Here is a 14,835-nt window from a genome sequence, read left to right as displayed (position 1 = left end):
CTCTAAAGCTGGTCCTACATGATGCTGAAGCATTCACTGTAAAGCAAAACGTGGACTCATTGCTCATAAGCTTTGTTCATATGATGCCAAACATCTTTCCTTTTAGAAACATCTGGATGAATAAGGAAATGCCATCATTTTATCCTCTTGCTTGATATTGAGTTAACCCAGTATATATAGATACAAATATATTTGGAAAACAGCTTGATCATGACATAAAACACCTTTTTCAATAAACTCATTTCTAAAAGATATAGGTACCACCTATCTCTATCAGAGCAATATTCTTGTTCATTTAATTCCATTTTAGTCCTGTGAATGCATAGTATTTGGCAAAACAAAAGTAAAGAGAGCTCAGTTCAAATCAAGCGTCCTGGGAATAACTCAAGTTCAGTGTTGGTTCAGAAATTATCCTACCCAGTGTATATCAGAAAACTGAAAGGTGCTTAATTGACATTGAACCAATTCCATATACCTATATTGTATCACAAACACACCTAACTGGATTAGAAATATTGAGATAAAACAATTTTAAAAATGAACAATTAGGAAGAAAATGACTCTGATTCCTACAATTTATTACTTGATAAAGCAGTGTAGAGAATAGATTAGTGCACAGAACAATAAAAGAGACCAGACTGGGGGCACCTGGGTGGCTCAGTCAGTTAAGCGGCCGACTTCAGCTCAGGTCATGATCTCGGGGTCTGCGAGTTCGAGCCCCGCGTCGGGCTCTGTGCTGACAGCTCTGAGCCTGGAGCCTGTTTCCGATTCTGTGTCTCCCTCTCTCTGACCCTCCCCCGTTCATGCTCTGTCTCTCTCTGTCTCAAAAAAAAAAAATACACGTTAAAAAATTAAAAAAAAAAAAAAAAAAGAGACCAGACTGTTCACTGAATTTCTGCTTTTAGTGGCTAATTACAAAAAGGCTTTGCTTAGTATAGCAAAAAGGAAGACCATACAGGCAAGTGAAAGGTGTTTGTACTTGGAATGCTTCAGGGAACAGGTGGCTTTCCAGAGACAAACTGGATGATTCTGGTTTAACAGGGAAATTGTTTGAGCAAAAGAGTAATTTGGCAGAAGATACAAAGTTCCAAATAGAGCTGACATTCAACTAGCTGACAAGGGCCAAAGAGTGAATATATTGCATCTGGAGCACCTCATTAATTTTCTAGTTGTCTTCCCATCTGAAGCCTTCTACCACAAAGGTCATGGTCAGAGGACAGGTCAGGTGTCAACCCCAGTTTTCCTCCAGAATGGATCTGCCTGGAGCCATTTCACAGACCAAGTTCCTTTTACATTTGGCTTGAGGACAGGACACACCTCTGAGATCCTTTTCAACAACTGCCTCATATATTTACTTAGACATCATATTTCCCTAACGTGACAGGACTAAATTTCTGTGTAACATAAGAATGGACAGTGAGCAAGATAGGCTGGAAGTATCTCAAGTGGCAGAGGAATGAGCTTGGAATCTTACCTTCCTACTGATCACCCATAAAGCTGGTAGTAAATAGGTGCATAATTCAGAGTTGATTATATCCAAAGAATACACAATGGGAATTTTCAGAACTCATCTCCTATCACTTCTCTCCCCCAACCCAGACTGCCTTCTCTTAAAAAAATAAGGAATCTATTTCAAGTGACATTGAGTTGCCATGTTATTGAAACTGGCAAAGTGGTTCTGACATCTTCCCACAGCAGGGTAGTTGATGGTCTTAATCATGCTTCCTGTTCCTTAACTTTCCCTCAGTGTCCAACCTCTCTCAGAGCAGGCCTGTGAGCCCCAAGAGGATAGGAAGCCCGATTCCACTGTGTACAGTATGTAGCACAAGGCTGATCTCAGCACGAGCCCAACAAACACTGATTGAATTGAACTACTTAGTTCTGCTTAGGAGGAAATGGCAAAGGAGTGACAGACAAGAAGAGGAAAGAGAGATGCTGACAGAAAAGGAAAAGAATGGTACAAGCGTAAGGAGACAAGATGGTGGTAACCAACATTTTTCTGAAGGTTCCACCAGCATTACTGCCTGCCCATGGATCAGGAGGCCACGCCTTCTGCATGGCTCTCTGGCAGTCTCCATGCTGAGACATTTGGAGAACAGCCCGGTGTAGTGCAAAAGGAAAGGCTCTGGTATCTGACAAACCTTGGTTTGAAATCCAGCTCTATAGTTCTTAGCACATGGATGTGGACAATTTACTGGGCAGTGGGTCCCTCATCTTTTAAACAATTTCAACTGAGCAAATCTGTTGTGGAGAAATAAATTCTGTGCAACAGTATTGCCTGACACATAGTAGGCACTCAATAAGTGGTACTCGTGGCTGCTTTTATTATTAGAGCAACAGAAACAAATAGGGGAAAGAACAGAATTATAGAGAATGAAAGGCTAAAAGCTTTTATTTTCAAGTTTAAAAGATATTTAAATGAAATTAAGCTCAACTGTAATATTTTTTAAATTAGAAAACAGAATTTAAATCTTACAGTATTGTTTAAGTCATAATATAGTAAGGATGTGAACAAATATTTAGCAATATAGTATGCGTGCAAACAAATTAAAGTTCAAACACTCGGGCATTAGAAAGAAATAGTCACTTTTCAATAAAATTCAGTAAGAAGTCATGGCCAGAAAGAAAAAGAGATTCATTGGGAAGGAAACAAAATCAAGATCAGCTGGAGAACAGAGAAGTGACACCTCCTGGATGTACCTCCAGCACATTCTCAATCCTGTCTGCGAGGCACAATCAGCGACAGAGCTTTGGAGGTTTGTTTTTAACACGGAATTCTTTTTTAAACACATTCTTATTCGGGATGTACTGAGTGGGGCTTGGGTACATGCATTTTTAAAACCTCACAATGTTCTAAACCATGGTATGTGTGCACACCTGTCCCCAAGGTGCAGCAAATCAGAGGGCCGCTCTCAGTGGGATTTGGGGGTTCATCTCTAACATAGCAAGCTTGCAGGAGACAGAGATGGAGCTCCTCCACTGGACCCACAGAAGTCCTGAAACTTATATAATCAGTGCATATTTTTTTTCACTCCACCTTCTGAATGTACCCCCACCCTCTTCCACAAGCCTCTTCCACCCATAAATAAGGTCCATCCATCACCAAATTGGGCAGGACTATCTGTCATCTCCACACACTCCCACCCCCTCAAGTGAGATTTTGCCACTTCACTGATCTTTGAAGACTCTGTTGATGTTTATTTTAATGTGATTTTACCTGAATATAATTCTTGAGGGGAGAGGGAGGGTAAGAAGTAGGTCATACATTTATATGCCTCAAGACTGAGACTAGACTGAGGCATAAAATCTAAGGAGACACTTGCAGATTTGGCGTGGGTCGAGAAAATAATTTTTTCTGACAGTTTTCTAGATTGAGAGATTGAGAAGAAATATACCTAAAAAGCCTCGTCCATAGCTGGACTTGATTTAGACAATGAGGTTACGGACTTTGAAGAGATACTGTAATGGGATAACACTCTTGGGGACTCTAGGGGAGAGGAATGTACTCTACATGTGGTAGGGATAGTAATAATCAGTGACCAGAGAAAAGAATGCAATGGACACATTCACGAGGTGACCCTCATGATTCTCCTGGTTTTCACTCCTGCGTAAGCCCTCCTTTTGACTGTAGCATGACCTGTGGCTATTTGCCAGCCAATAAAATATGGCAAAGGATATGGATGTTCAAGATTACATGTATTTGATGATATGATTATGTCATATAAGACCATATTGCCTTTTTTTTTTTTCTCTTTCTTTTGGTGGCCTCAAGGAAGCAAGCAGCCATGTTGGGGAATCCCATGTGGCAAGGAACTGTGCGCAGACTCTAGGAGCTGAAGGTGGCCTCTGGCCAACAGCCAACAAGAAATGGAGTACTCTTGGGGCCGCTGGCTGGCTCAGTTGGTTAAGCGTCTGACCCCGGCTCATGTCATGATCTCATGGTTCATGAGTTTGAGCCCTGCTTTGGGCTCTGTGCTAACAGCTCAGAGCCTGGAGCCTGCTTTGGATTCTGTCTCTCTCTGCCCTCCTCCACTCGCACTCTATCTCAAAAATAAATAAACATTAATTTTTTTTTTTTTAAGAAATGGAGCCCTGAGTCCTACAACAAGGAAGTGAATTTTGCCAACAACATGAGTGATCCTGGAGGCAGATCCTTCCTCAGGTGGACCTCTGATGAGACACTGCAGCCGTTTACTGTAACCTTGTGAAACTTTAAGCAGAGGACCCAGTTAAGCCACACTTGGACTCCTGACCCACAAAAACCTTCAAATAAACATGTATTGTTTTAAGTTGCTAAATTTGTGGCAATTCATTATACAGCAATAGGTAATTAACACAGCAGTTGCATAACCCTGAGACTGAGTACCTACTTACACACTGAACCCTAAGTGGCCTCCTTGCGTCACCCTAGTCCCAGCTCTGATGGGAACTGTGCTTTAGAATCTGTAAACTGTACCTGAACGAGCAGTGTCATTGGGCCACTTTTGTCAATTTCCAGGATCTCCCCATTTTTTGTTCCCACCAGGATATGCCCATGTCCCAAAGTAATGGCACGAATTGAAGGGTTATCTTCCAAAAGCAAGCCTGAGGGGGGAAATACAGTACTTAATATTGCAAATATTATATTTAGTAGAACAACAACAAGAAGCCTGATTATTATAAACATTCTGTCTTTGTAGTTCAAAAGCAGATACTAGGCAATCCCCCTCGATATCTCTACCAGGGGCTAAGAGCTCTAAATGCAGAAGAAGGAGAAGTGATTTGGTAATGGTCGTCTAAGAACGTTGGCACCATCTTTTCCATTCCTATGAAAAGAAAGATTCCTATTACGTATTTGGGAGTGGCACCTTTTGAGCTGGTTGACAATGCTGCTCTTTTAATGGCGTAAGTCTTCAAGCATCTTTCAAACATGTCATCCCAGAGCTCCACAATTCCGTCCTTTCCACCCGTTACAAAACCCTGCAAAGACACACGTGGGAAGAATTAAATATACATCAAAATGACAAGTTACCCACCCGGCCTCAAAAGGGGTCCCCCTTGGGAAAAGCAGCTTTGTCTGTGTTTTCTTCCTAAGTATAGGAGACTGAAAAACCTGGTAACATAGAATATTAATATAATATTGGCTGGAAGCACGCTCCCCTACTTCTGCAGCGGATAGCATGTTCTCACTGTGTGTTCTTTACATTTTCCTCAGACCTTTGGTTGGCACTTGGCACCCCGGGTCATGGATGGCCGTTTCTGTGCCTAGCCCCCTCCTTCAGTGTGGGTACCTGGGGAATAGGACCAGCCTGAAAGCCTGGCAGAGTTTCTGGCACCTCATCTCTTCCTAGTGAATGAACTGGAATTAATGTTACAATTAAAAATGATTATTAAATACTTTAAAATTAAACACTTACTTCCAGGAGAGAACACCATTATTTACTAAGAGTAACTTAGGCAGCTCATGTAACAAAACTATCCTATTTTGTTCGGTGAACATCAATTTCCAGGTTAATTTTTATAAAACCTGGAAAGTAAAATGCCTAACATATTGTTTTACTGAACAGTGTTTGTTTGTTTGTTTTACTGAACAGTGGTTTTTATTCTCGTTCTAGGCTTATGATTTCTTGGCTTTACTAGTTTTCCTTTCCGGCAAATACGTATACCAAACTGCTCTTAGGAAAATCCTTTTTTTGGATGAAAAATATTCAGTAATTCATTGTTTTCTCGGAGACTTAGTTTACTTTACTTCAGCGAAGTTCACGTGGAAATAATATTTTAAAGTTTTTTACCTTAAATTCTGTATTCTTATTACAGGTTTGTAGGGAAGATTTAATTCCCAAATTAAATTTAAATCCGGTTTATTATGCTGTGTCATCCTCATCTTTTCCAGGATGTTTCAGGTTAACTTACCAAGCAATAAAAGAGTTTAAACAAGTTATTGCACATGAACTTCTAGACCTGCTCAAATTTTGCATTCTACCTTAATCTTATCCAATGTGCACTTTCACCCAAAACAAATTTGCCAATATGCAACAGCTTAACCACTAAAACAACCATTATAACTGCACATCTAATGAGGACCTACTTCTGTACCTGGATCAGAAATTCCCTCCTGGGAACAGGTAAATGCAAAATGAGGATTGGCTTAGTTAGGTTTGTTGGCCTCCACTGTTTGGAGGTCAGAGAATACAGATAAATTGGTACCACCAGCAAGCTGGCGGTGATTAAAAAACAGGTTTTTCTGGCAAATGGGTTGAACAAAGTATTTTAGCAGTACTGACAGTGTGATCTTTCTTAAAAACAAATAAAATCGCTGCAAGGCAGGAAGGTAGCTGGACAGATCAGGACAAAGGTGAACTTAAGTGGAGATATAGCAGATGTGATGATTAATTTTGTGTCATCTTGATTGTTCAGAGGGTGCTCTGATCAAATATTATTTCTCTATTTATCTGTGAGGGTATTTCCAGATGAGAGCAGTCTTTGAATTGGTGGACTCAACACACTTGACCTTAGCCAAAAGGCCGAGAAGCGATGAATTGGTGGACTCAATAAAGCAAATGGCCTTCCCCAAGGTGGGTGAGCAATGTGGGTGAGAATTGGATAATTCTTTGAGAGCCCAAATAAAAAAGGCAGAGGAGGAAGAATTCATCCCTGTTTTTCCTGTCTCACTGATTGAGCTGAATCATCTCATCTTTTCCCACCCTCAGACAGATTTACACTACTGGCATCCCTCGTTGTCTGGCCTTTGGACTTGCTGTGAATCATACCACCAGCTTTCCAGGGTCTACAGCTTGCCGAGGGCAGAGTGGGACTTCTTAGTCTCCATAACTGCACGGACCAGCTCCTTACAGTACATCTGGTTTCTGTGTATGTGTAATCTGTAATCCCACTGGTTCTGTTTCTCTGGAAAACCCTTATACAGCCAGTGAAAAGCTTTCACTCCAACACTCTTGTGAAAGCTGAACCTGTCCACACAGGAACAAACTGGTTATCAACTTGACTTTTGGTCAGATTGCTGAGCAGGATAATAATTGAACCGGTTGGTACTTTGAGGTCTTTCCTTATTGTGTACAAAGGGGGAAGAGAGTGCTGAAATATTCCTCAGGACTCATCTGCTACTGGGTGTGTACATTATCCCAACACTTCTTAAGGGATTTTGAGAGGTGAGAGCCACGAAGAAGGAGTGTGAATAAAGTGGAGAGAAACTGCATGTAAAGAAATAATTATAAATGAGTGAAATTTTAAAAATATTTGTACTCATTTCCATTCATGACAACTACTTCCCAATTCAGATAGGACTGGTTTTAGAAACAAGCATCCTGTTGACGTGGGCCTTCCAAAGACTAATTTATAATTTTTGAAAGCTAATGATGAAAATATGTCATACCTTATCCAATGCATACATAGCAAACACAGGCCCATCATGAGCTTTCACTGTCTTCAGTAGGAGGATATCTTTCCAAATAAAAATATCTCCAGTAGCTGCTCCTGAGAACACTAGATCTTCCATTCGCCCATAAGAAACACACATCATTGTTTCCAATTTTCCAACACTTCCAAAAATTCCTCTTTTAGAAGTGAAGCCCCCACCTGAAGTGGACCAAGAATATGTATTATTTTTTGAAAAGCTGACACCTTCTATGAGCATTTGGAATGACTGTCTTCAATGAAAACCCAGGGTATCTACATTACATATATATGTACAGATGTATAAATATGGCAGAAAAATCATAAAAATATTTTAAGAGGGTTTCTCATTTACACATTCATTAATTCAATGTTTACTGAATCCCTCCTTTGCAGCAGATACAGTGGTTGATGATGGGGTATAAAGATGAGAAGAAGAAGTTTCTTCATTCGATGGATTTAGGTTCTGGTTGGAGAGAGGACGTCATCTCGGTCCAACAAGATATGTGGCTAACCAAGGTTCAGTGCCAGTTCTGTGCCAGACAGAGGAAGGAGTGACTAAGTGCCAGGGGTAACTAGGAAAGTCTACATGCATGCTGACCAAGGAGAATGAAAACAGCACTGGCAGGAATGTAAAATGTAAACATGTTATGTATGTCTTACCTCAATTATTATCATAAGACCTTTAGGGTAAGAAAATGAATCACTGTGTAGGAAAAGGTACATACTTCAGATTTGTCCTTGCAATGTTCACATTTCCCTGCACTTCCCAACTAGCATTGAGAAGCCCATACCCATTCCAGAAAACTATGCACAGGCTGGTTCTCCAGACATGTTGGATGCCATTGTCTCTTCTTTAAAAGTAGAAAGCACTGGAACAGTTGCTTATGTTTTGTTCAGTGTAAGATTAAGCCTGGTATCAAAGCCAATACTAAGAATTCACAATCCCAATAACAGGTCTGGTTTATTAGTGAGAAAAATAAAATGTGCCTGTTCTGACATGCTTACTTACTCATCCTTATCAACATTATGATGCATAAAAATTTATTCGGATCACCTACTGTGTATAGTGTCAGGGATTAATTCATGTGTTAAATTCAGTGATAAATAAAAGAACCTTCAAAGTAGTGAAAAATTTATCCACCCAATCAAAGTGATTATTTTATTTCCTGCTCAGTAGTCTAACACAATGACTGCTTTCAGAACAGATGACTATGAAAATAATTATTTTCACAGTGGAACATTTCCCAAAGCTTTCTAGTTATTGATAAACATGCTTAGCATCATATAAAGTGTTTTAAAACTTAGACATCAAGTAGCCGAGTGAATATGGGATAGCATGTCTTCCTGACACATTTTAATTTTAAATTGCTCGGTAGTGGTGTTGGCCTTTTTTTCAGTTGGATTTTGGTTTGTTTTTTGTTTTTTGTTTTTTTTTTTTAAAGCTCTTCAACCACATAAACGATAAGCCCAAAGAACAGTACCTGCTTGCTGCCAGAATTTGATGTGCTTCATCCCAACTGTAACCAGTTTGTCAACATGGTGTGGGTTACACTTTACCACAAATATCTTATCCTTATGTCCTCTGCAAGAGACCGACAAGAAAAAAAAATCCAGTTTTCATGGAAGCACTGATACAGAGTTTTATTAAAAGTATACATTTGGTTTAACTTTCATCAAACACATGTAACAGGACAAGTAAATTAGAAAATAGTTTAAAATACACATGAGGTCTATATTAAAATCACAAGCTTTGCTTTTCTTTGCACGTTTGAGCCCTCTCTTCTTACTCTAATGTTGCTACCAAAGTGTATTCAGTTATGTTTTAAACAAATTAACAAAGTATTTATAATGGATCACAATGTCTCCACAAGATAAAATTCATGCCACCAGCATAAGATTGTACTTCTCAGGATATAGAGGTCTTGTATAGGAAAAAGGGGAAGATATGGAATCATATTAATGAGAAGCTTCAAATATAATATTCTTTGCTGTGGGCAGCATAACTTTAGGTTATATGAAAGTTCAGCTAGAAATTATTCACTAGGAATGGAAGCCCTTGGCTCATACCCATGGGGAGAGAAAGGATGTTGTATGTTGATTCAAGGTACTTTAGGATGCTCTGCATTCAGAAATACGAGTTGATAACCAAAGATACAGAAGGACAAATATAAAAATGAAGACTGATTGTAGACCTGGAGCTTTAGACCTGGTGTTCCATAGCGCCAGGGAAATTTTGCTATAGACTATAATCACGTTAGAATTTAAGGATTTACTGGACTTCATAGATTTTAATGGATTTAATGGACTATTTGATGGTCTTCTTTGGTATATTATGAGAAAACCTTCATTATGTAAATTAAAACAGTTAACAAAAAGAGCACAGCTGACCAATATCTCTAATGAATATAAATAGTAATACCCTGAATAAAATTCTAGCCAAGAAAATTCACTAGAACATCAAACAATCAGACTTTATGACTGAATGCAAGGGTAGTTTATTATGAAGGACTCGAATAGTACAATTCATCATATTAACATGCCTAAGAAAAATTATGTCATTTCACAGATACTGAAAAGTTATTTTACAAAAATCTAACGCTCATGTGTGATTAAAAAACAGTCAATTCACACTCAGTAAAGTAGGAATTAATGGAGACTTATCTCTTAGACATTTATATTTCCCTCAAGTCCTTGGCTCTCATTGAAAAACCCAGATTCATTCAAGAATAACTATACACAGGCTGACTCTCCATATGTTATGTGCCATTATCCTTTAGAAGCATAAAGTGCTGAAACAGTAGCTTATTCAAGATGTGTTTTTGTGTGTGTGAACTCAAAGTCAGATTCTTACTTAATGTCATTCCCAATAAAATCAGGAACAAGATTATTACCACTGCCATTTAACCTTGTATTGAACATATTAACAAATGCAATTAGGTAAGATTTTAAAATTAAAGGCTTAAGAGCTGGAATGGAAGAGGTAATACTATTTCTATTTGCAGATGATATGATTATTTACCTAGGAAATTCAAAAGAAGTAATGTAAAAACAATGACAAACAAGATAATTTAGTCAAGCTGCAGTGTATAAAATTAAACAATCAATAACCTTAATATATAAAAAAAAAAAAAACAACAACAACCAAAAAGTATAACAAGTGACTCTATAAACAGCAAAAAAAATCAAGGCATAAATTTACAAGAAATTTGTATCAAACATAAGTGAGTGAAACAAAACTCCACATCTGTAAGATGGAAAAAAAGATTTAAAAAATGGTAATACATTCCATGTTCTTGGTTGGAAAATTCAATCATAAAAGTGTCAATACTCCCTAACTTAAAAAATTTTTTTCAACTTGATTGCAATAAAAAAAGAGCTTTTGGTGTTTATTTGCTTTTTAATCTGGGGTTAGACTCCTTGATTTTAAAGTTCTCATGGAAGAATAAACCAGCAGCAATCATCAGGAAAACTCTAAAAAGGAAAAGTGGGAAGAGTAGCTCTCCTAGATATTAATATAATTTATAAAGCCTCCATAATTAAAACAGTGGGGTATTGGTGCACAAATTGATAAACTAGTGGCAAAATAGAACATGTATAAAGAGACCCAAATGAATATGAAAATGTAGTATATAACAAAGATAGGATCTCAAATCAAGGGGGAAAAGATGAACTTTTAAAGTAATTGGTGTATGTCACCAAATGCTGGAGGATGTGGGGCAATAGGAGCTCTCGTACATTGCTGATGGTAATGCAGAATGGTACAGGTACCTTGGAAGACAGGCTGTTTCTTACAAAACTAAACATATTCTCAACAAAACTAAAAGGCAGCCTATGAAATGAGAGACGATATTTACAACCACATATCTGATAAAGGGTTAGTATCCAAAATCTATAAAGAACTTATCAAACTCAACACCCAAAAAACAACCAACCTAGTAAAGAAGCGGGCAGAAGACATGGATAGACACTTTTCCAAAGAAGACATCTAGATGGCTAACAAATGCAAGAAAAGATGCTCCACATCGTTCATAATCGGGGAAATACAAATCAAAACCATGATGAGATACCACCTCGCATGTGTCAGAATGGCTAAAATTAGCACTACAAGAAACAACAGGTGTTGGCAAGAATGCAGACAAAGGGGAACCTCTTGCACTGTTGGTAGAAGTGGAAACTAGTACCATCACTCTGGGGAACAGTATGGAGGCTCCTCAGAAAGTTAAAAATAGAACCACCCTACAATCCAGCAATTGCACTACCAGGTATTTACCCAAAAGATACAAAAATACAGATTCAAAGGGGGTACATGCACCCCAATTTTTATAGCAGCATTATCAACAATAGCCAAACTATGAAGAAAGCTCAAATGTCCATTGACTGTTAAATGGATAAACAAGATATGGTACATATATACAATGGAATATTACTCAGCCACCAAAAAATGAAATCTTGCCATTTGAAATGAGTGGATGGAGCTAGAATGTATTATGCTAAGCCAAATAAGTCAATCAGAGAAAGACAAATACCATATGATTTCATTCATATGTGGAATTTAGGAAGCAAAACAGATGAGCATATGGGAAGGGCGGGGGAGAAGACAGAGGGAAACAAACCACAACCAATTCTTAATAATAGAGAACAAACTGAGGGTTGATGGAGAGTGGTGGGTGAGAGATGGATTAGATGAGTGATGGGTACTAAGGAGGGCACTTGACGGGATGAGCACTAGGTGTTGAAGGTAAGTGATGAATCATTGAATTCCACTCTGGAAACCAATATTGCACCATACGTTAGCTAACTAAAATTTAAATTAAAAAAAGCAATGAAACCCCCCCCCCCGACCTCGCACGTGTGCACACACGCACACACACACACAAAAACCCCTCAAAACTAAATATATTCTTACCACGATACCCTGCAATTGTGTTCCTCAGTATTTACTTAAAGGACTTGAAAACTTATATCCACACAAAAACCTGTATGGATGTTTACAGCAGCTTTAATTGGCAAAGAGAAGACATGGAGGAACCTTTGGTGGAGTCTTTTAGGGTTTTCTCTATATACAATCATGACATATGCAAATAGTGACAGTTTTACTTTTGCCTTACCAATTTGGATGCCTTTTATTTCTTTTTCTTGCCTGATTTCTGCAGTTAATATTTCCAGTACTATGTTGAATAAAAGTGGTAAGAGTGTACATCCTTGTCTTGTTCCTGATCTTAGAGGAAAAGCTTTCAGTTTTTCACCATTCAGTATGATGTTAGCTGTGGGTGTTTCATATATGGTCTTACTATTGGAACTAATAAATGAGCTTAATAAAGTTGCAGAATACAAAATTAATACACAGAAATCGGTTGCATTTCTATACACCAATAACAAAACAGCAGCAAGAGAAATTTAAAAAGATCCCATTTATAATTGCACCAAAAAGCATAAAATATCTACAAATAAATTTAACCACAGAGGTTGAAGAACTACACTCTGAAAATTTTAAGATATTGATGAAAGAAACTGAAGACAACACAAACTAAAGGAAAAACACATGATGCTCATGGATTGGAAGAATTAATATTGTTAAAATGCCCATAATACCCAAAGCACTTTAAAGATTCAGTGCAATCCCTATCAAAATAACAATAGCACTTTTCAAAGAACTACAACAAATAATCCTAAAGTTTGTATGGAACCACAAAGACCTTGAATAGCCAAAGAAATATTGGGAAAGAACAACGCAGGAGGTTATCAAAATCCCAGATTTTAAGATACACTACAAAGTTATAGTGATCGAAACAGTATGGTACTGGCACAAAAACAAACACATGAATCAATGGAACAGTATAAGGAGCCTAGAAACAAATCCACGCCTATAAGGTCAATTAATTTATGAAAAAGGAGGCAAGAATTTATAATGGATAAAAGACAGCCTTTCAATGAAAGGTGCTGGGGAAATTGGAAAGGTACACGAAAAGGAATTTCTTGTATCTTATACAAAAGTAAACACAAATAGATTAAAGACCGAAATGTGAGACCTGAAACCATCAAAGTCCAAAAATAAAACATGGGCAGTAATGTCTTGGACACTGACCTCAATAACGTATGTCTAGATAGGTGTCCTCAGGCAAGGGAAACAAAAGCAAAAATAAATTATCAAGACACCAAAATAAAAAGCTTTTGCACAGCAAAGGAAACTGTCAACAAAACAAACAGGCAACCTAGTGAATGGGAGAAGACATTTGTGAATGACATATCCAATAAGAGGTTAATATCCAGAATAAAGAACTTATACAACTCAACACCATAGAAAAATCCCATTAAAAAATGGACAGGCGTGAATGGGTGGCTCAGGTGGTTGAGCATCTAACTCTTGGTTTCGGCTCAGGTCATAATCTTGCAGTTTTGTTGAGTTCAAGCTTCGCATTGGGCTCTGAGTGCTGACCTCATGGAACCTGCTCGGGATTCTCTTTTCCCCTCTCTCTGCTCATTCCCCGCTCTCATACTTTTTGTGTCTCTCAAAATAAATAAGTTTAAAAAAAAAATGGGCAGAAGACCTGAATAGATATTTTTCAAAAGAAGACATACAGGTGGCCAACAGACACATGAAAAGATGTTCTATATCACTCATTATCAGAAAAATGCAAATCAAAACCACAATGAGGTATTACCCCACACGCATCAGAATGACTACTATCAAAAAGACAAGAAATAACAAGTGCTGGTGAGGATACGGAGAAAAGGGAAACCTATGCACCACTGGTAGGAATGTAAATTGGTGCAGCCACTGTTCACAAAATAGTATGGAGGTTCCTCAATAAATTAAAAACAGAAATATTATAGGATGCAGTAATTTCACTACTGGGTATTTACCCAAAGAAAATGAAAACACTAATTCTGAAAGATATATGTGCCCCTATGTTTACTGCAGCTTTATTTAGAATAAACAAGCTATGGAGGCAACCCAAGTGTTCATCCATACATGAATGGATTAAGAAGATGTGGTGTGTACACACACACACACACACACACACACACACACACACACACTGGAATACTACTCAGCTATTAAAAAGAATGAAATCTTGTCATTGTGGCAACATAGATGGACATAAAGGGTATTGCGCTAAGTGAAAAAAGTCAGACAGTGATAAATGCCATATGATTTCACTCACATGTGGAACCTAAAAACCAAAGCAAATGAACAAATCAAACAAAATAGAAAGATTCATAAATACAGAAAACAAACTGGCGGGGAATGAGCAAAATAGCTGAAAGGGACTAAGAAGTACAATCTTAAAGTTACAAAATAACTAAGTCACCGATGCAAAGTACAGCAAGAAACAAAGTAACATTTTAAAAATTTTGTATGGTGACAGATAACTACCCTTATCATGGTAAGCATTTCATAATGTATATAAATGTCAAATCATTATGTTGTACACCTAAAAC

General features: G+C 37.9%; 1 protein-coding gene across 1 annotated transcript in view; it reads right to left on the bottom strand.

Moving 5' to 3' along the window:
• EML6 (EMAP like 6) overlaps positions 1-14,835 on the bottom strand; it is a 277,088-nt gene that overhangs the window by 68,731 nt on the left and 193,522 nt on the right. The window contains exons 17-20 of the mRNA XM_042932287.1: positions 8,874-8,974; positions 7,370-7,572; positions 4,848-4,959; positions 4,457-4,584 (exon numbers count right to left, since the gene is read on the bottom strand). Coding sequence (XP_042788221.1) covers positions 4,457-4,584; positions 4,848-4,959; positions 7,370-7,572; positions 8,874-8,974 — 544 coding nt within the window. The remainder of the gene's footprint in view (positions 1-4,456; positions 4,585-4,847; positions 4,960-7,369; positions 7,573-8,873; positions 8,975-14,835) is intronic.

This window comes from Panthera leo, chromosome A3 (genome assembly GCF_018350215.1).
Source record: "Panthera leo isolate Ple1 chromosome A3, P.leo_Ple1_pat1.1, whole genome shotgun sequence".
NCBI classification, from domain to species: Eukaryota; Metazoa; Chordata; class Mammalia; order Carnivora; family Felidae; genus Panthera; species Panthera leo.
The sequence above is the reverse complement of the archived record's forward strand: the minus strand, read 5'-3'. Positions and strand labels throughout refer to the sequence as shown.